This window comes from Cajanus cajan, chromosome 7 (assembly GCF_000230855.2).
Source record: "Cajanus cajan strain Asha chromosome 7, NIPB_CcT2T_4, whole genome shotgun sequence".
NCBI classification, from domain to species: Eukaryota; Viridiplantae; Streptophyta; class Magnoliopsida; order Fabales; family Fabaceae; genus Cajanus; species Cajanus cajan.
In genome coordinates, this window is record NC_138523.1 from 43,439,575 (window position 1) to 43,462,319 (window position 22,745).

General features: G+C 34.8%; 2 protein-coding genes across 10 annotated transcripts in view; both read right to left on the bottom strand.

Annotated features, from left to right (window-relative positions):
* Positions 1-3,707: 3,707 nt before the first annotated feature.
* Positions 3,708-5,511, bottom strand: LOC109791497 (heavy metal-associated isoprenylated plant protein 35). Its single transcript, XM_020350797.3, has 2 exons — positions 5,090-5,511; positions 3,708-5,001 (listed from the first exon to the last, which is right to left on the bottom strand). The coding sequence occupies exons 1-2, from the start codon at positions 5,211-5,213 to the stop codon at positions 3,974-3,976; spliced, it is 1,152 nt and encodes a 383-aa protein (XP_020206386.2). The 5' UTR covers positions 5,214-5,511; the 3' UTR covers positions 3,708-3,973.
* Positions 5,512-9,669: 4,158 nt separating this feature from the next.
* The window catches only part of LOC109795462 (ubiquitin C-terminal hydrolase 12), a 49,358-nt gene continuing 36,282 nt past the window's right edge, over positions 9,670-22,745 (bottom strand). Inside the window, exons 3-6 of one of the 9 annotated variants that reach the window (XM_083059719.1) lie at positions 22,168-22,436; positions 21,793-21,897; positions 21,234-21,369; positions 9,670-15,465 (exon numbers count right to left, since the gene is read on the bottom strand). In XM_083059719.1, coding sequence (XP_082915845.1) covers positions 21,814-21,897; positions 22,168-22,436 — 353 coding nt within the window. In that variant the 3' untranslated portion in view covers positions 9,670-15,465; positions 21,234-21,369; positions 21,793-21,813. The other 8 variants (XM_083059717.1, XM_083059725.1, XM_083059722.1 and 5 more) reach the window with 8 other exon arrangements.

Here is a 22,745-nt window from a genome sequence, read left to right on the forward strand (position 1 = left end):
TCCTCATCCAAACAAAGTATTTTACCTCAAAGAAATTGAAATTCTTCAAATAAATGAATTACTCTATGTAAATTCTCCATCCAAACACACTATAAAAGTATGCAGGTGATTTCTCAAAAGTAGAATGATATATAGGAAGATAACACACCAAAGAATATAGATTTGGCCAAGTGTTTATTTTTCTTAGATTTTAGTTATTCATATCTTATATTTAGATTTTGAATCTTCTTATCTCTCTTTAGCATTAAATGATTTTCTAAAAATATTTTAACACATTTCTCTAATTCACATGATTTTTGTCTAATTTTATTTATAATTGACAAAATTTTATTGTAGACAAAACTATGATGATATATACCTGATCTTATTTTATAACATTTACCTGACTTCGTTTATAATATCTTTATCGTAATTTACAAAATTTTATCTTTTTTTAATATGATAAAGACATTCACCTAACTTTTTTATAACACTTTATTTGTCGTGATAGTGATGATATAATAATAACTTTTGTCTAATTTTATCTATACAACATAATGACATCTTTAATACTTAAGATTCTTGCATGCTACGCCTATCATTTTAGTTTGATTTGGTCAAAAACGAATAAGCATATTATCCTACTTCTGATCAAGACAAACTTTCATACATAAGATGATAATAAAAAACATATAATCTTACACATTATCTCTTCCATTAACTATGTTTTGTAATCATCTATCTGATCTTTAACTTTCTGAAATTCTTTATCTGAAGCATAAATTTTTTATGTGAACTTAAAAAAAAACTTCTCTTAAGAAGAGACGAAAGAAACTATTATATTACTAAAATAACAGTTCATCTTAACTAAGATGTAATATTAAAATTTAGTGAGATACATTGAATATCAATCTTTAAATTTCACAATTTAATAAAGAAATTTGTAAAATAATCATCTAGTTTAAATGTTAGATCTATGTACCATTTGAAGTTGTCAATTTTACCTCTTTAAATTTTATTGTAGATAAGATTGACCCTCATTTTATGTTTGTTTTCCCCTTTCTTTATGAACTTGAGTTTTCTACTTCCTCTACAACTTTGATGACGTCCGTAACCATTTTTCGGGCTTCTTTGAAACCTCCTATTAGCCTTTTTACATTCTCTTTAATTATAAGTACATCCATTACGATTTTTGTTTTCTATTTTTTTCCTCTCCTTTCTCATATGGTTAAACTCAAAGAAGGTAGAGGAGAAATTGTAGCAAATAATGCAAAAGAACATTCCAAAGCCTTAAAAAAAGGTAAAATTATCTTATTATCCAATATGATGTAATTTCTACTAATCCCTGCATGACGTGTTATTATTATTTTTTATTAAATTGAAATTAATCACATATCACATTAAAATTGGTCGAAACTATTAAAACACTTTTTTAGAAAAAAACGTGGAAAAAAGAAGATAAATTAGTACTAAATTAGATGGTTGAGATAATTTATTTATTTATTTTTTCATTTCACCCTTATTTTTCTGACTTAATATTTCCTTAACAAACCAAACATTATACCCTCTCTATGTTACTGGCTGTGACGACCACTGCACAAACATTGTCGTTGTGGATGGAGGACAATAGCAGAAGCTTGGCGACTGGGGAGAGCTCCAATGTAGAGGAAGAAGATAGAAAGAGAAGAGGGAAAAACATGAAAGAAAAGAAACAATAAGGCTAGGAGTCTAGGACACACACATGGCATACACGTTCACACATGCGACAACAATAAGTAACACACATGTCAACGTCGTGTTGCGCAAGTGGTGACAGGATTTCAAAACCCTGTTTTCTCCCCCTCCATGTTTTTTTCTTCTTATTTTTGTTGGATTATTCTTGGTGCAAAATCTTGGCTAATTGGGGGTGCCCATGGTAGTTAGTTTAATGGAATTGGGAGAATTACGAGTTTGCAACAAGTGAAAGAGTACACCAGGAATGCCCATATTGCAAATTTGGGCCAGCCCAAGCTCAAATCAATCCATGGATAAAGCAGGTCAAGACAAAACCTTATTATGAAATGAGCTACTTCTGAACCCAAACATCAAGAAAAAATGCCCTACTGAAATAATACATTTTCTTTCTTTCTTTGTCAAAACAGAACCCAATTTACAGCAAAAGAAGTTTTTCTTAGGATTGAAACCCCTTCTAATAACTTTCTAAGTTGACATTTTCACATGAAGTCAAACATCATCTTCGGATAAGGTTTCAACGTGTGAACGAAACCGTGATGCTAATATAAGAACTAAGAAGGTAGATTGAATATTGAATAAAGGAATCAGATTCCTCTATGGAAAAAAATGATATGACAAGAGAGAATATGCAAATAGGTCATCATAATAGATAATGGGAGCCTGATTGACTAACCGCTACCATTATCGTTACTAAGCTTCTTCGTTACTATTATTCGATTATTCCATTCAGACTTCCTCTCAAAAGGACCGGATACAAAATGTGAATAACTTATTTATAAGTCTAAAAACTAACTAATAAAAATGCTGCAGTGTTTTTAGTTAAGTGATTTTTTTTTTTTTTTTGTAAATTATGTTAATATATTTAGAAACCCATTGAAAAATAAGAAATTATAACTACCATCTATTAACTTCTTACTAAACATAAGAAACCACATCTAGAACTAATGTGAAATATCGATGTCTCATGTCTCCCATAAAAGATTATGATGCTATGAGACCGGTTCAACCTGAAAGACTGATAAATACTATTAAATACTGAATAGTTAATTGTTTTTTTAAAACACGTGATCTAATCGTAGCAGCAATTGAACTTCAAAAAAAAAAAAGTGAAAATCTTGTTCAACCTATTTATTGGACTCGCGAGATGCAATTTAATATATCTTTCATCACAATAACTTGTTCTAGCAAAATTTGAATTGTTTCTCGTCGATTTTATAAATCTGGATTTTTGCATATGTGTGGTCTACTTTTATCGTGAAAGAATAAGAATAATTTGGTGAAAATTCTCTTCGGCTAAAAATAATCTAGGGATGTCCAATAAGCTTCAAGGTGACACCAGAATCGAAGCCAGAAAGAGCTTTCCCGAGATCTATAGAAGATTTTAATGGTTTTAGTAATTTCACTCAATTTTTAATTAATATTTTCCTTATAAAGTTAGACCCACAAATTGCAACTCCAAAGAAAGGCAGTGTTCGTCCCATCCCAACACGCCAGAGAATAGAATATGGGTACCGCATTGGTTAATGAGTGCATGAATAATAATGAATCGTATTTCAATTGAAAAATAATATAGTATAAATTGATCAATTGAATAATGATTATTTTGCTTTATGTTGATCAATATTCTCATCTTTGTGACAACCTTTTTAACTTTCGTGATCAAGCAGACAAGGAAAAGATAAAAATTTCATTTGCCTAAACAAAGCGCAAAGTGCAACTACACCCAACACCTCATAAAGAAAGAATTGCTTTAAATATCAACGTGGAATCTAGCTGCCCCCAAGTCTTAATCAGATGAGTTGAGAACAAAGACAGTGAACAAAGTAATTACCCAAAGAAATAATTAAACTTTTTTTTCCCCTCCTAAAGATGTTGATAAGTCTTTTCACACTAGAAGACTTTTGCTTTCAAAGGAAGTTTACACAAGCCTTACTCTCGAGGGACAGCTGAAAATTCCTTAATAGCATAATTAGCTAAGAAAGGCAAAATGTATATTGCAAAGCAACTACTAAAGTACCAATTGTATTCAAAAGGAAACCTGCCCAACGAAGCTCATGTTTATATATGTTTAACAAAAATTTAAAGCGTTTTCATTCTCCTCTGAAAAATGTCAATTCCACCTCACAATACACTCAGCTTCTTCTGGAGATTGGCTTCTAGGGCCCTCCAAGTTGATATATTCTTGTATATTTAAAAAATGAGTCGATGGTGATACAAGTTGTATGCGTAAAGCAATGATTGAGCGCAATAGGTCTCAGACTCACATGAGTGAGCACGCATTAGGATTCTCATCGCTAAATAGCTCGAACGAATTAGACCGCTGCGATGAAGTATAAGTATACGATTCCGGTTCGTACATATACGGTGGTGGAGGTTCCATTTCGTTCCCTGGGCGCACCACGTGGGCGTACGAATTCGGTTGTGGAGAGGCGTAATACGCTGCACCGTAGCTGCTACTTGGATGCGCCGTATGATAGCTCACCGTATGAACAAGTGGAGGAGGAGCATAGTAATGCGGTGGGGGTGCGTACTCACGGTAAATCTGATGACGTGGAGGACTCTCATTGGCTGGCCTCGAAAATGGAACTTGAACTCCTCGCCCATGAACGTGTGACTGGTTACCGGAATCACCGTTTGCAGGGGCATCACTATGTTGTTCAACCGTAAAACTAGCACTAGCACTAGCACTAGCACTAGCACTAGCACTAGCACTAGCACTAGCACTAGCACCCTCGTTGTTATTATTAATATTAATATTACCCGCTTTCCCGGTCACCTTCTTTTTCTTCTTTTTCCCTGCAGTACCGCCACCGGCAACACCGGTTTTATTATCATTATCATTCGCGGTTGCTTCATTGTCGTTAGGAACTTGAACTGCGATGCTGACGTTTTTCTTGGTTACCGGTTCCGGCGGTGGTACTATGACGGTGTGCCTCACCTCGTGCTTTGTGGGTTCCTGAAACTGAACAGCGGTTTTACCGGTGGCGCATGGTAATTCGTTGGCTTTGTTAACGTTAGCCCCAGCGCGTCCCTCGCTGTTTTTAACGTTGTTATCATCAGTGGCAGGGGCTTCAACTTGAACAGGCTCTGTATCGTCTTGGTTAATTCCTTCGCTGCTTTCATGGTCGCTTTGTTTGTCTTGTTTTTTCTTTTTGGAATCTGGTTTTTGGGGCCATAACTCTGCATGCTTCCCCGCCTTGGTCAGTTTCTTAATCAACGTCTCGCTGTTAACGTTTCCCGTCACTACTACTTTTTGTTGCCTCAAATCAATGTCCACGTCGTGAACCCCTGATCACGGAGGAGTTTAGTTAGCACAACGCAAAAAAAAAAAAAAAAAAAAAAAAAGTGTGAAAAAGAAAAGGGTTTGTTTGGTTACCGTCTAGGGCTTGTAGAATTTTCTTGACTTTCCTTAGGCAACCTTGGCAGTGGATGGAGACTCTCAACACATGTACTTGTGCGTGTTCCTCGGCTTCTTTGGGTTGTTCCGCTTTTGTTTCCATTTGAGCTTCAAAGGAAGAGAACTCAGAAACAGATAGGAACTCTTAAAAAGCAGAGAGAGAGAGAGAGAGAGGGTTAAAGGGTCTGAGACATGCGAATAATTTATAATTTAAAAGTGAAGGGCTTCGTGAAAAGAAGAGAATCTTGGGAAGAAGAATGTACATATCGTGGCGCAGTAGGGGTTGGTCTTCAATATGAGTCGTTCAATTTTATTTTATTTTTTTAAAAGAAATTTAATTTATGTAGTGGACACTCGACACATTGGACGCGGTTTCTGCTTTTCTCGTCTTTTGCCGATCAATGCTCCATGCTTTTTCAACCAATTTTTTTTCTTTCCTTTTCCTTTGAAATCATATATTCATGAAACAAGTGCACGCATATTGTTTCAGAAAAATAGGTCAAAAAATTATTTATTGTTCCAGAAAACGAGCCAACCTTTGATAGCTTTTATTTTAAATAATTTCGAGAATATATCCTTTAAGTTATCATAATATATATAGTAAGGTTAACTGTATCTTTCGTATACCATACTTTAAACGATTTATATTGTGGTATAACATTATTTTAATTATTAATATATTTTTAAGAAGATTATTGTTCAATTTATAGATAAAATAAAAAGAAAAATTCAAAGAAACATAAGATCAAAATAAGTTCTTAAAAATATTTTTAAAAGAATTCTTTAAAGAATTATATTTGTACTAACCTGGCTCGAGTCAAGCTTAACCGAGTTCATAGGTTAACTTGACCAAGGTGACTACTTAGACAAACTAGAATAAATACATGAAACATTGCCATATCACATCGAATATAGCTATTTGAATTTATATAAAGGAGAATGATAAATGAAGTAAAAAATGAGATGTGTGAAAAGTGAAAAGCCTATAATACTCGAATTGATCTATTGATCCGCATCAGCATCAGGCTTCACCGCCTTTGGGTTATCAAAATATCTATCACGTCTTTAAAATCCCCTTTTAACTAGTTTCATTTTAGAATATGTACTTACTTGACATGTATCTTTTACATAAAATCCCCTATTAACTAGTTTAATTTTCTTTTCATTAATTCGCATTAGAATCAACATTAACGGAATTTATTTAATCCATGCAGATCTTATTTATGATTAATCGGATATATATATATATATATATATATATATATATATATATATATATATAATTATTGTGTAATCATATCAATGTTACGTCATATTTACTTACTTTTTTAATGATTAATTTTTTGTCATTGATCACTTTTTGGTGAAATTTTAGATTTTAATTATTTATTTATATATATATAATATTTGAATTTTGAAACTTTGTAAAAAAAAATAAATTGAGTTAAGCATTATTTAATCCAATGGCTTAGTGGTATATGTAATTCAGGCAATTAAATTAAAAATGGAGCATTTTAGAAAAAACAAAAATTCGATTACACGGAACTGGAAGGGACTTGCATTGAACAATACATGGTCACATTTCCTCAAAATTTCAACATTTTTAACTTTATTATAACATTAATTTTTACATTCAATAATTCAATTCATTGTATAAAAGATGTGCAGCAGGAATACCTGAAGAATAACTATAAATCAACACGCACTTGATTGCTTAGCATCTTAATCATGCTCACATCAGCAGGAATTTTGCACCCCAATTTTTAGTTAACAACCAGAACAGAGTTAACTTTCAGCTTTTTAGGATTAAATAATTAACAAACTAGTGATGAGATTATTCTATGATATTTGTCTGAAGTGATATTTTATGAGGTTATTATTATAGTTATTATACTAGCATACTCCATAATGATGAGATATTGTCCGTTTTGGGTCTAAGTTCTGACGGTTTTGCATTTGATCATTACCTAAAAGATTTCTCAATCATTGAAGTATGTGTGTGTTGTTGTTAGTGCATCCAATCTTACGGCTCTGATACCACTGAATGGGTCAGTGGTGGACCTTAGTAATGACAGGGAGAAACTTTTGAATTTTTTATATATATATTCATATATATATATATATATATATATATATATATATATATATATATATATATATATTAAAAATTCACTTTAATTTATTAGGGTGATTTTTTAAATAAATATAAAAAAATTACAAATATGGTTAAAATGAGGATTCAACCTAAACTCCATACTTGTAATTAACCCAGTGGTATTAGAATCACTTTAAACGGATATGTATTAGGATGATTTTGTTATATCTATTTAATATTCTCAATTTCGATTCATAATTTAATACAACATATAATCTTTTATAATAACTTGCTTTTAAAAATTAAATCTTAAAAAAATAATTAAAAAGAGATAAACAGTTACTCTTATTTCTCGTACATTATCACTAAACAAAAAAAGAAACAAAAATGTTACAAGTAAAAAACAGAGTACAAAATTAAATTTAAGATTATTTTTAATTTGTAAATAAAAGAATACTTACTTTATTTTACATGAACAAAATCCAATACATAACAATATGAGAAAAAAAACAAAATTTGGAATTTTTAATAAAAAAATAATGCAATAAGTAGTATTAGACAAATAATGATTATAGATTTAAGAAAGTTGAAATTTTAAAAAATATTAGTTTGTTTACAAACATAGCAACATTTTAAGAAAATAAAAAACATAAAAAAATATGTTAAAATATAATGATTAATGTGTTACAAACATACATAATATATGATGTGACTAAATATATTTTTAATTCGTAAATAAATAAAGAAAACTATTCTTAATTTGTAAATAAATAAGAAAACTATTATATTATTTATTACAAGAAGAATGTTATCAACTATGACTAAATTATTTATATACAATTCTAAATGTGTTTTTAATTTAACAAAAATTATAATAGATCTTGTTTGTTCCTTGTTATTTTTAGACTAATACATTAATCATAAATTTTTAAAGAGCATAAACTCTAATTAATTAGAAAAAAAATGTAATATTAACTACAAGAAAAATATTATAGACATAAACTCTACTTGATTAGAAGATATTTAAGTATTAATTAGGTAACTAGAGTAGTTTAAAAAAAATATAAAAGGATAAATTTATTTTTAGCAAATAAATTCACTATTTTTTTTTTATAATAATCTTGATGAATTAGATAATGGAGACGTATATATACCTCTAAGATACAATTTAGTGACATGCATTTATTCCAAACAAATTTATGTGTTTATTTGTAATTTAAATTAGATAAATACTAAAGAGTGAATTTTGACATTAATGTAGCAAGATTCTCAGCTCAGATTCTCATATACATTTATTATGTGCAAATAATGAGCATTAAAAATAAGTATCACATGTGCTTGATAAAATAAACAAAAATAAAATAAAATAAGCATACTAGTGGAATTATCTAATCAGGCTCATCCATAATGCATATATCAAACCTCACATTGATAAGAAAGGGACTACAAACAAGTATCTAGGACAAACTAACTATTACTATAATCTTAAGAAATTTGATATATAAAAAGTATTAAAACAAACTAATTATAACCATAATCTTAAAATGTTGACATATTAAAGAATATTAAAAACAAACAACATAACATTGAGAACAAAGTAAACTTAAAACATTAAAAGAACAGTTAAAAAAATTATAAAAATTGTGTTAAAAATATATATAAAATTATATCATATGACTAAATGTTATTTTAATTTGTAAATAATAAACATATTATTTTCTAATTTATTAAAAGAATGTTAACAACATTGTCTTCAACACTGTCTTTCTAACACTCTTTAATTAACTGAAATTTATTAAAAATAAAAAAATCTTGATGGGTCTCATATATTCTTAAGATTGTGATTTTCAATAAAATTTAATTAATAATAGTGTCTAAAAGGAAATATTTTCTTTACTATACAATTCTTTAGATATTGAGATAATAATTTATTTTTTATATACTCTATGATAATATTAAAGGTGACAACATCGCGTAGAACTTAGACGATTCTACCATCTTAACTCCCCGTTGTCACAACTCGAAAATTTTTGATCTTGCGACTAATGGTTTAGACATCCTTTTAAAAGTTTCATCGATTAAAGAATGTTCAGACACCAGAATAATCCTTAATTAATGGTTTTAAAACTGAGTTCATGGAGTCGCTACCAATATTTTACTCAAAATATTGGAAAAAGAAAAGGTTTTTAAAGATCCAATAATGGCCCTCATAACCAGAATTGGGTTCGGGGGTCAGTTACGTGTATGGAAGGTATTAAGCACCCCTACAACACCCTTAATCGGTACCCTATGATGAAGTTAACATGATAAGAATTAATAAATTAAATATTGAATCCCCTTTATTAATATTTATTTACATATTTGAAATTTAAATTGTACAATTAATCCTAAAATATCTACATGATTATTTTTATTATAACAATATTTATTATAGAGAAGAAATAAATAAAAAAGGAGAAAGAGATTAACTGAAATACCTCTTGAATGAACTCTATTGAATCTTCAAAACAGGAAGATTTTAGGTGCTTTGTGACAACCCTTCACACTACAATGCCTCTCAAAAATCTCAATAAATACAAAAGAGAAGGGGAGAGAGAAAAAGAGAGAAATTTCGTGCTCTAAGGAGTCTGGATGAAATTTTGGAGTCCTGAAAAATGAGCCCAAGCTGTCTATTTATAGACTTCAGAAAGGGTCCAGAACGGCCCGTTCCAAAATCAGAACGGCCCGTTCTGGACATGGTCGTTGTGTGTAAATTTTGTATACTGGAACGGCCCGTTCTGAAATCAGAACGGCCCGTTCCAGTAGTGAGATTAACACTTAATTTCTTAAACTGGAACGACCGTTCCAAATAAGAACTTGTAGGCCATTCTAATAACTTGGAACGACCCGTTCCAGTTTAGGAACGACCCGTTCCAGTTAAAGTTTTAGCCATTTTTTGAAGAGTTTGGAACGGCCCATTCCAATTTCGGAACAGCCCGTTCCAAATTAGGGTTTTTGCCCCTTTTAGGACCTTGGAACAGCCCGTTCCAAATTGGGAACGACCCGTTCTAGTTTTGGAACAGCCCGTTACGATCTTCAAAATTAGCTTCTTTTGGCTTTTGGGCCTTCTAAAGTCTTGTCTTGTTGTTTGCATGCTTCGGGAGCTCCTTTCCTTCATAACAGAGGTCCAGTCCCATGTTTGTATGCCCCCGGATGAAATTGGGTGTCTACAGCTGCCCCTCTTTACTTGTCCTTTGAAATAGTAATGTGTTGTTTTTAGAAAGGCAAGAAAAGACGTAGACATTTCGTCCGGGTCTTCTCTTCGTCTCTTTGGTGCTTCTGCGTTGTTTCCCTTGTGATAATGTGTAGCTTCTTTCACTCTGAGGTTAGGTAACCCACTTTGTACTAGTTTTGGGGATCTAACAACCCTTTCACCAAGGTCAGGTAACCCACTTTGTACTAGTTTTGAGGATCTAGCAACCCTTTCACTAAGGTCAGGTAACCCACTTTGTACTAGTTTTGGGGATCTAGCAACCCCTTCCCTAAGGTCAGGTAACCCATTTTGTACTAGTTTTGGGAATCTAGCAACCCTTTTCACTAAGGTCAGGTAACCCACTTTGTACTAGTTTTGGGGATCTAACAACCTTTTCACTAAGGTCAGGTAACCCACTTTGTACTAGTTTGATGTCTTCTCAATGGTGTTGTGCGATGAAAGACTGCCCCTAGGTGGATGGGCAGGAGAGTTTTGATGTGCCCTTGTGTTGGTGGGCAGAGAAGTGGATGGTTGACAGAGATTCCAGTGTTGCCCCTGTCACTTGAGTATTGTGATGCCTCTCCAGGCGCCTTCTTGTTGTAGGTTTTTTTTCATTTCTTTGTTTAGCTTCGGCTTTTTCACATTTGAAACTTGCCTTTTTTTTTTGCTATTTTTTTTAATTGCTTCGACTTTTTCAACATTTACGAAACTTGCCTTTTTCTCATGTTTTTGCTTTTTTATTGTCATCATTGGTGGAGGGATCTATTCCATGATGATGTTATTTGCTAAATCTTTATTGAGGAGTATTATTTTGGAAGTCATTCCTAGTCTTGGCATTCTCTTGGATCGTCCTTCATTCAATTGAGGAGTAGGGCGCGATGGCCTCTTCATGCTTACAGACTTGCTTGTTTGGTCGATTCTATTATATTCCACTGTTGATATGTCTTTGCTTAGTGGGCACATAGAATCATTTGGGGTTGCCATTGGACACCATTCGGCCCATGCTTGACTATTTAACTTTTACGAGTGTTTTGTCCTGATGACTCCTTCTGACCCACAACAAGTAGAATGCATGGATGCATGGATGCAATGAAAATGCAAGACAATAATGATTCTTATTTATTCCATTTTTTTGTAACACCCTTCCATATGCCCCTAACTCATGCATGCGATGCAGTTTATGCTCATGTGTTTGTTCCTAAAGATGCAATTCATTTTTTTTATGTCGAGAAATTAACCTGTACGCATTAAGGTTAATGTTGACGATTTCTTTCTATCCATGCCAATCTTGATTACTGTCGGGATATGTTCTTTTGAGCCCAAGCTTCAGTGGCTCATTGATTATCTGGTCGATGTGTAGTCAAGCGTCTCCCAGCTCTGTTTGGGGACATCTCGATCCTTCCTCTGTGAGTATTCACTGTGCATTCTCCGTGTATATTTTCGGTACCATTTTAATGTCATAAGGGTCAAGAGAAAAGAAAGAAAATGGATGTTTGTATTTTTTCAAAAGGTTGTTAGAAGGGATATTTTTTTCAAAAGGGGTTTTTAGAAGAATGACTGACTAAGGTGGACTTTAGTGTTTATGGCTATTAAACAAGGCATATTTGTTACAAAAAAGCTATCATTGTGTTTTAGCCTTTTTGGAAAGTGGAGTGATGAATCGGGGTTGCGTTTTGTTTAGATGATCCCCCTGAGCCGCCTTTCAATTTTCAACTCAGGTTGCTGTTTTAACGTCCTAACTTTTGTCTAGGTCACTTGAGATGTGTTTCCTAGCGAACATTTTTCTTTTGATCTTTTCTTTTGCCTAGGTTACCCAATTTTGCTTATGGATTGCCTAGCAGATCTTGCCCTAATTTTTGCACAGCCCCCTTAGTGAGTTCCCTGCCAGGCCTTCATTTTTTGCAGCACTCGTGAGGTATGGGATGTATTTATTTTTATTAAACCCTAGTCATGTTTGAACTCCTGATTGTTCCTTTGTTATCCTTTCCATGCTATTATTGAGTAACATCTTTGTCGCAAATACATCTTGTTTATTAAGGATTAATGGATGAGGCCTAGAGTGAATATTTGGAGGGAGAAGAGAAATGAAAGAATGTTATGACATTTAAAACAATATTTCCAATTTACACGTGCCCTTTTAGCAAAGCTCGGAGGCCCGGGCATGCCCCGAGTTCGTGATTCGTACACAGAGAGATTAACCGAGGTTGCCCCCTAGAGAGGCATGGTTGACAATTGGTGAACTATGTTAGGAACGCATTCCCACTTGCTTGAATGTGAGTGTTTCGACTTCGGAATGAAACCTTTATGAATTCTTGCTTTCTAAAGGAATACTCAAAAGCTGCCTTTTGGTTTTCAACTCAAGCAGGCATTGTTTTATTTTTATTTTTATGTGCCCCTAACTTTTGCATAGGACGTATCCTATCGGGATTTTGATTCTTTTTTCTTTATCCTAATTTTTTTCTAGGACGCCCTTTACGGGTTTTCATCCTAGCAAGTTTTTTTTTCATGCAATGCCTTTATTCTTCAATTGAGTTTTGTTGTAATTCCCTAGAAGCAAGGATTCATTCATTCTTGATCGTTCCTCTTATCCCAACAGTTGTCATTTTTGCATGGGGAACACTTGGTGTTTGAATCGTCAATTTGGGCGTGTTATGCCCCCTAGTCTTCTTGCACAATCACTGGTTTTTTAAGTGCTTTCAATTTGATGTATCGAGTTTGCACTTGATTACCGGTGATCTCATTATTTGATTAACACGCACAGATTAGGTTTCCCTTTTTATTCTTATTTATTATTTACAAGGAAGGCATATTATCTATATGAAGTGCAAAATAAAATGCAAAGGTGATTAAGAAATTCAACAAATATCATTCTTATTGATTTGTTTGTTTAGAGAACATTCTTTGTACAAATCTTTCGGTGCACTTTGACGATGTTGTAACAGGCTACAGAAGCTAATGCTTGAATGATGTCCCTATAGACATACTTGCTCGTTCGTTGATTTGCAATTATTTCTTGTTTCTTCTCAGATTCTCTTCTTGCTATTCCCATCAGCAGTAACCGTCAATAGGATCTTTGGGTTCACCACAATGAGGTTGATGTGTCAGAGAAGAAAGATGCAGTTTGGAGTGATTTGATAACGAATTGGAGGTGTAAGGGAGCTTATCATCAATTTTTTTTTAAAACTCCCTAGGTTCATGATTTCTCGTTCATCAGCGAAGTTTTCTTTAGCTTCCCAAACTATGTTCTTTTGAAGCAAATTCTTGTTCCCTCTTTTTTGTCTTGTTTTTTTTTTGCTTCAATTTCCTTTTTTGCGTGCCTCCTTTTCGAAATTTCAAATAATCTCCTATTTGAGTTGAGGAATGACATCTTTCTAACTCAGAAGAAGTCTGAGAAGATGTAGACTTTGCCTTCTGTTGAAAGGATGACGAGAGTCCAAAGTCTAGTAGGCCTCCTTAGTATAAGGGCACACGATTCTTGTACTTTAGAATGTTTTCCTTTCTCAAAAATCTTTACATACTATGTGCCTTCCATTTTCTAATGAATGTATATGCTAAACTAAAAGATGCATGATATTTGTTTTTTGCCTAAATTTTATCATTTTTTGTTACTAAAGGGGAATGATGCATGATTTTTGCTATATATTATTATTATTATTATTTTTTTTTGGAAATAAACTATCCTATATGATGCTTTGAGGTTTAGGTATATAGAAGGGAGTTAAAATTTTTATCATATATATTTTTTTAATATCTATTTATTTGTAATTCTTATCCATTTGAAATAAATAAACACAAACAAATGCAACACGCATATGCTCAAACAAATGTACACCCGCGAACAGTCATATTTAAATCCTTAGTCTGTGGTCCCTACAAGAAAAGTGCATTGTATAGGACAGTTCTAATCTCACTGGTCTTAAGGCCCCAAGGTGCCCCCATTATAAGGACCCAATATCTTTGTCGCCGTCACCTGGTAAACTCTAAGGTCTGTTGCAGTATTTCAGGCTAGAGTAACCAGTTATCACCTTGAGTGTGATTTTCGACAAGGCTCGCAGGCTCCAAGACCAAACTTGAGCCGGTTGTACGTCAACCACTCCCTATGTTTATTACCCTCATGTCCCCGGGTGTAGGAGGAACTGTTGTGTGCAAAGGATTGTATACAACTTTATTCAAACAAGTGCAAAATTTAAACAAACAAACAGATATGAAAGCCAAACAAATAAAAAACAAAGTAAAGGGGAAAAAATATTTAAATTATTATTCGTATTTTACTAACTTCATCATTTATTGGGCCTGACCCTCTTAAAACGTCTCCAGTGGAGTCGCCATCTGTCACAACCCTTCACACTACAATACCTCACAAAAATCTCAAGAAATACAAAAGAGAGGGGGAGAGAGAAAAAGAGAGAAATTCCGTACTCTAAGGAGTCCGGAAGAAATTTTGGAGTCCTAAAAAATGAGTCCAAGCTGTCTATTTATAGACTTCAGAAAGGGTCCAGAACGGCCCGTTCCAAAATCGGAACGGCCCGTTCTGGACATGGCCGTTGTGTGTAAATTTTGTATACTAGAACGACCCATTCTGAAATCAGAACGGCCCATTCCAGTAGTAAGATTAACACTTAATTTTTTAAACTGGAACAATCGTTCCAAATAAGAACTTGTAGGCCATTCTAATAACTTGGAACGGCCCGTTCCAGTTTAGGAACGACCCGTTCCAGTTAAAGTTTTAACCCTCTTTTGAAGAGTTTGGAACGGCCCGTTCCAATTTCAGAATAGCCCGTTCCAAATTAGGGTTTTTGCCCCTTTTAGGACCTTGGAACGGCCCGTTTCAAATTGGGAACGGCCCGTTCTGGTTTTGGAACAGCCCGTTCTGATCTTCAAAATTAGCTTCTTTTGGGTTTTGAGCCTTCTAAAGTCTTGTTTTGTTGTTTGCATGCTTCGGGAGCTCCTTTCCTTCATAATAGAGGTCCATTCCCATGTTTGTATGCCCCCAGACGAAATTGGGTGTCTACACCCATGCACATTCATCTGTACGCATAATCATCTAAAATCAGGCACGATAAAACAACATGCAAAATCATAGATTTGTAAGAGCGATGATTTTTACGTCACTCCTTTTCTAGGTTTCACGTTTAGTATTTTTACTTTTTATTTGTGCCACTTGTAATTTTAGTTCCCATTTTTACTTTTTGAGCTTAATAAAAATATAATCCATAACCTAAATCCATGAAATTAGAGTGGAATATTTGAAAGAAGTTAAGGCTACAAATTCATCTTTGTAAACACATACAGCTGCTTGGAAGAGAACAAAATGTACCATAATGATTGATGACTGGATCGACAAGATGAGGAGGACAATATTAAATTTTTCTAGTTCACAGTCCAAAGGGAACAATAATTCAATTTTTTTATTCTTTATTATTTAGCAATGAGCCTTTATGGAATATTATTGAATAGAGATGGGATAAGCAACCTCACTGACCAATACATGTTGCAGTCTATTGTTTGAACCCCGAATTGCATTGTGGCCCTAACTTCAACGTTGATTTGAAAGTTAAAAATCGTCTAATTACATGTATACAAAATATGGTGCAAGATGATAATGAACATACTCTTAATTGGTGTACAAATAGAAGATTTAAGGAATAAAAACTTGATGTTTGGTCATCCTATGGCCATTAGAGTAGTTGAAAAGAAGACTACAGCAACTTGGTGGGAGACTTGTAAGGATGAACATTAAGAGCTCCAAGTTATTCGTGTTCTAAGTTTGACTTGCAATTTTTTTTTGGATGCGAGTGTAACTGGAATTCATTAGAGATGGTAATTAAAATTATAAATTTATTAATAGCAGTAGTTGAGTATTAGTAAGTTGCTTAATCCTTACCAATTACCATATTCGGATTTTTCTTTAGGTCCACACAAAGAAGAAATCTTTAAAGCAAAAGAAAATGAATGGTGTTGTTTTAGTCATGGTAAATTTAAAATAGGCTGAATTGCCTAAGAAAAAGCAAGCTAAAAGAAAATCATCTAAGATTGAGTTATCAAAAGATTTCTTTGATGATCTTTCATCTAATGATGAGCGGATTATGGAAAATGATGATGGAGTCAAAGTGGAAGATAATGAAGATTTGCTAATAGTATTAGTAACATGGTTAATGTAAGGAAATGAGAAAAGGGTGAAAGAAATAAGGATATCTTAAGTGATTATGATTTTAATTTGGATGATCGTTTAGTCTATTAGAGTTTTAAACTAGGTGCAAGTGGTTTAAGTTGTTTTGACACGGCCTAGTAGTGGTGACTTGGGTCTCATTAGTTGTTAGTTGTTCAAAGGGGTTCTTGAAGTTAAGGATGCTGAACAATAATTGTTGCCACCCTCCATCTTTAATTAGTATCTACCACAATGAACAAATGGAAAATCTACCACAATGAACAAATGAAAAAAATGGGTTTGTTAAAAAACACTTAGAGCTACCACTCGTGCAATTCCTCCATAACTTCCTTCAACCCCTTTAATGCGCTTAGGCCAAAACTCAGTTTTCTAAGACAATGAGTTAGTAAGGCTATACAACAATCCATAGATATCATGCAAGCCCTCTTCTAACTTCCAATGCATTGGAATATAACCTTCTAGACTATTTCTTTGGGTATTCAACTCCCACACGCTACAAGTTCTTCAGCTCTTTAACTTTTAATTGGTCTTACAATCAACATAGAATCCAAAAAGTAAATGAATCCATGTAGGTTAACTTAAAAGAGCTGAATATTCTAATGCAAGGTTATATGATGTGTTCTAAATTTTATAAACTTACACACATATGCAAGATTTCAAAGAAAGGAATAAGTGAAAAAATCTGCGGTTGGGTCAAATCAAAGAATATCCTGAAGGACTAGACTTAGCATCAACTTTCATATCAAAAGAATACTAGGTATACAAGTAGTCTTGCCTACCTTCATATAAGTATATTGGAGGCTTGCTTAGTATCACTAGCTGCACACAAGTATATGCAATAAGGAAATATAATCATGCAATTATATAGGATACTTAATAATTATATAAGAGTTTTAATAAGTGTTAGATATAGTTTTATCTCATGGGCCTAGGCCCACTACTTTGTAAATAAACATATCTTTTGTTTTGGAATACACAAGGAAAATGTTCATTGCATTTACCATTTCTCTCAACATGGTATCTAGAGCCTAATCCTTGACTTCTCGGTGGACCTACTGTTCATCGGTGCCCGAAAAACATCTCATTTCATTTTTCGGCTACCCACTTCGTCGTGCCTTTTTTCGACAATTTTTTTCCTGTTTTTGAAAAAAAAAAATCGCAACCGACATCGTCCATCGCGCCCTCTGTTTTTAGGCTTGCGACCCACCCACCCAGCTCGCCATGCTCCGGCGAACCCAACACCCCTTGTTGCGCGCACTTGCCCAAACGTGCCGATCTCGTTCTCTTGTCGTTTTTCTCTACTCTCCATATGTCATTGCACGTGGTAGCGTGTCTGACCATCATTCTGATAATGTTGACTAACACTAGACTCGCCCCGACATCCTCTACCCCAATCTGTTATTTGTTTTGTGATCGAACCTTGTTTGTCCCAGGTCTCTTTCTGGCCAGCGACCCACCCACCCAACTCACCTTACTCTGGTGAACCCAACGCCACGCCACCAGTCGCGTGGCGAAGGAGGTCACACGCGCCTACACGCACCAATCCTGTTCTCGCACGTTTCTCTCTCCTCTCAGTCGGCCATCGCGCGTGGCAACGCATCCGAGTTACTTTTCCAACAGCACTCACCGATGCCAAACTCGCCCCGACGTCCTCTACCCCGATCTATTATTTGTTTTGTGATGAACTTGGTTTGTCACGGGTCCCTTCCTTCTCGGGCCATTTTCTCTCTCCCGTTGTTTATCTCTCCTTTTTAGCATATATGGCTTCTTGTACTGTTGTCTGGCCTGACTCCTCTATTTTTACTATGTCAATGTCCCACTTCCCATTAACAAGTTAGATGAAACCAATCATGACACTTGGGCTTCTGATATCAAGCTTTGGCTTAAGGGACAAGATTATGTTGCTTTCATTGATGAGAAAAATCATCCTCGTTGGTCGAAAATTGATGCTCAAATTTGTAGTGTCCTTAAGTCGACCATTCATCCCTCCCTAAAGCAATTTTTCTTGCTCATAAGATGTGTTGATGTATGGGAACAGGCACGATTTTTGTACACTAATAATACTCAATGTCTCTATGGTGTGTCAAAATCTCTAGAATATCATTTTTCCATGAAGCCTTGAGGGCTCCATGGCTAAGTATTTGGAAAAAGTTCATGGCCTTTTACATGACTTCAATGAACTTTTACCGCCCACTGCCACTCCTGCCAAGGAACTAGAGCAATGCCAAACTTTCTTTATGTTGATGGTATTGTATGAGCTTCCTGATGAGTACTCTTCCATTCGTGATTAGATTTTGGGATCTCTGACCATGCCTACCTTAAACTCGGCTTGGTCCACCCTGTTGCGTGTGCCCTGCAAGTTTTCCCCTAACATACCTTATTCCGCTCCCACTAGTGACTCATCTGCTTTGGTTTCCCAACATGATGATAGTTAGTATTCTCACAAATCAGGCAAAGGTCATCCCAAGTGTGATCACTGTCACAAACTTGGCCACACAATTGATCGATGTTACATCTTTCATGGTCGTCCCACTCGCCCTACTACTGCTATTGCCCACACTATCTCCCTTGTCTCTATGCTACCCCCTCTAATAGTTCTGGCTCTAAACCTTCAGCTCTCTTCCATGACTTCCTTAAATGGTATGAGGAACGTCAGACTTCCAATTCCACTGTCTCTATTGCGCACACATGCCCTTGTTTGTTGGTCTCACTCCACTTTTCTTGGCCCTTGGGTCCTAGATTCTAATGTTACCGATCATATTTCTAGTAATCAATCTCTTTTCTCCTCTCTTTCTACTTTTGGTTATTTACCCTCTTTCACTATGGCTAATGGCTCTCGCACCACATCTTATGGTGTTGGTACTGTCCATCTTTCTCCTTCTCTCTCCATTGACAATGTTCTTTATGTCCCAAAGTCTCCCTTTAATTTATTATCCCTTAGTCATCTTACTCGCTCTTTTGAGTGTCTTATCTCTTTTACTAAAGATTCTGTTTTCTTACCGGACCGGAGTTTGGGACGAATGATTGGCACCAGATGAGTACCATGACCTTTACACCTACGCACTTCTGCTCCTGTTGGTTTGGTGGTGGATTCCCTTTCTCTCATCCATGCCCAATTAGGTCATCCTAGCCTTGCCAAACTTTAACACCTTGTACCATGTTTATCTAAGTTGTCTCATTTGTCATAAGTCATGTCAATTAGACAAACATAGTCATAGATCCTTTTCTCGGAGTGTCCCCAACCGAGCATTGTCTCCTTTTACTTTAGTTCACTCTGATATTTAGGGGCCAAGTCGGGTTAGGTCCACTTTAGGATTTCAGTATTTTGTAATTTTTATTGATGATTACTCTCGATGTACTTGGCTATTTTTAATGAAATCTCGATCCAAATTATTTTCCATATTTCAATCTTTTTATAATGAAATTTAGAATCAATTTGGTGTTTCTATTCATACTTTTTGGTTTGTGAATACCTCTCTCACTCCTTTGAAGCCTTTATGACTTCCCATGGTATTCTTCATCAGATCTCTTGTGCATATACCCCTCAGCAAAATGGGATGACTAAGCACAAAAATCGACACCTAACTGAGACCACTCGCACTCTTTTACTTTATGGTCACGTTCCTCAACCTTTTTAGGGTGATGCTATTCTCAATGCATGCTATCTCATTAATCAAATGCCATCTTCTGTTCTCAACAATCAAATACCTCACTCTATTTTATTCCCCACTACACCCTTTACCTCCTCGCGTCTTTGGATCTACATGTTTTGTCCATAATCATAGTCTTGGTCTTGACAAACTATCCGCTCGGTCTCACAAATGTATCATTTTAGGGTATCCTAGGTCTCAAAAAGGGTTTAAATGTTTCTCACCCTCCTTTGTTTGTTATTTGATTTCAGCTTATGTCACCTTTGTTAGTCTTTTCTCTACTTTCCATCTACTTCTTCTTCTTCTGCACCTATCCTAGACCCTTCAACTACCTCTTTTGTCTTTGATACTCCTCCTGTGTCTGCTGTGTCACCCGACCCACTACCTTCGACTCATCGTTGGCAACACTCTCGCCTTCCCACTAGGCCCCCTACCGACTCTACTTCGGTGCCACCACCTTCGCACCCTCTGAAAAAGTAATCGTTCTACTCGTAATCCTTCCTCTCATTATATTACTCTAAGTTATCACAGGTTATCCCCATCCCAATATATTTGTCTCTCTTCTAATTCTTTATGTCTATTCCTAAAACTGTAGGTGATGCCTTAGCCCACCCTAGTTGGAGACAAGTCATAATTGATGAACTGTGTGCTTTTCAGAACAATGATACTTGGGATCTTGTTTCTTTGCCTCCTGGAAAGTCCGTGGTTGGATGTCAATGGATCTTTATAGTCAAGGTTGGCCCTGATGGCACCATTGATCAACTTAAAACTCATTTGGTCGCCAAGATGGCTTCTGTCAAGAGATCCACCTCAGGTTATTGTGGGGTACCCAGAGGGAGAGCAAGCACATGAACCACACAATTTTTCTCAATTTTTTCCCCTAATTTGAATAAGAAGCAAAAAAGGAAGGGGAATTTTTGAAAGCAAATTATGGAATATGTATATGCAGATAAGATTATAAATAATAAAAAGCAAACCTTTGGATTTTGGAACCTTGAGTCCAGCTCTGCTCAAATATCAGTTGTAACATCATCATTGCACAAAATGGTTGTATATCTTGAAATTATACTTTGTGGGGCACCCTTTGAGGAAAAAACCTGCATCCGGTTCTGGCTGCAAAGAGCACTCATCATTTTCCGATCTCGAGAAAATTCCAAAACATGTATTTGCTAAGCATGAAGCTCAAAGTGTGAAGCAAATACACAGCCCAATACCAACAAAATAACCAATAGTACAAATATTTATTAAATTTCATATGTTGGATAAATTGGCTATCTTCTTACCCTATGTAATGTATCTATATTTACCTATTTTAGCTAAGTTTTTTTTTGTGTGTCCAGATTGGTCGTTCCCACCTTAGATCAGTGTGTATAACTTATTAGCATTTGTTTGTTCCCTATTTTGAAACGAAAACAACTCTTGTATATAATATTGTATTCAGATCAATGGTATGAAGAATATTTCAAAAAACCTACAGTAATTTTTCAACATCCAAGTTAAATGGAAAATACAAGTGAGAAACTTGCTAAAGCTCACCTTTCTAAATTGATCCTCCAATTAATGGTTACAGTAAGAAGCACACTCATGCTTAGTCAACATATTCAAGGCTGATGGCATAGAATTGAAACCAGGGAGACCAAGCTACAAATAAGGAATGATGAAATTGTACTAAGTAATGACAAAGCTACAAATCTGTATCCCATCCAAAAGACTTGGTTAACTCTTTAGTAGAAGATATACTAGTGTCACTATGATTCAGCTAGTAGAATAAAACTCTACAATGCCAAAGGAATGCTCCCTGATGGATGTCATTCTTAGTTGTTGGCATATGGTACATAGCCTATAATAATAATTCATTTAAGGTGCTTCCTATCATAAAAACAAAGGCTTGAACATTAAAAATTGGCTAACCTTTCTAAGATAAGGGATGTTATACAACGTTTGAAGAAGAGAGTTCATGTAACAAGTAGCTCCTTGGTTTTTCAGTCCAACACAACCAATTACCTTTTTTGAGTGATGTGAGCAGTAATCAAGAGGCTTATGTACAGCAACATCAACCTCAATTATACTTCTATCACTCACCAGAAAACTTCTAGCAGGATCATATAAGTCAGCAAGTGGAGACATGAAATTAGGGAAACCCCAATCACTCTCACGAGCATTGAACCGATGCTGTGATACTGCACTATGCAAAATCAATGAATTATTTTCCAATAACAGAAGAAAACAGAAGAAATACAACGCAGATGAGGATGATCCCTAGACAAAAAGGTTTTAAAGAAAAACCCTGGTGAGTAACAAAGACAAGCAAGAATCAACAAGAAATTGAAAAGCAGGAAAACGCATAACATCATTTCTACCTTCCATCGACACAAGGTCACCGGAATGAGGAACAAAGAGAAAAACCCTAGCGAGTAGTAAAGATAAACAAGAATCAGGAAGAAACGTAACAACAATCAGAAAGAAAACAAACAAGAAATTGAAAACAT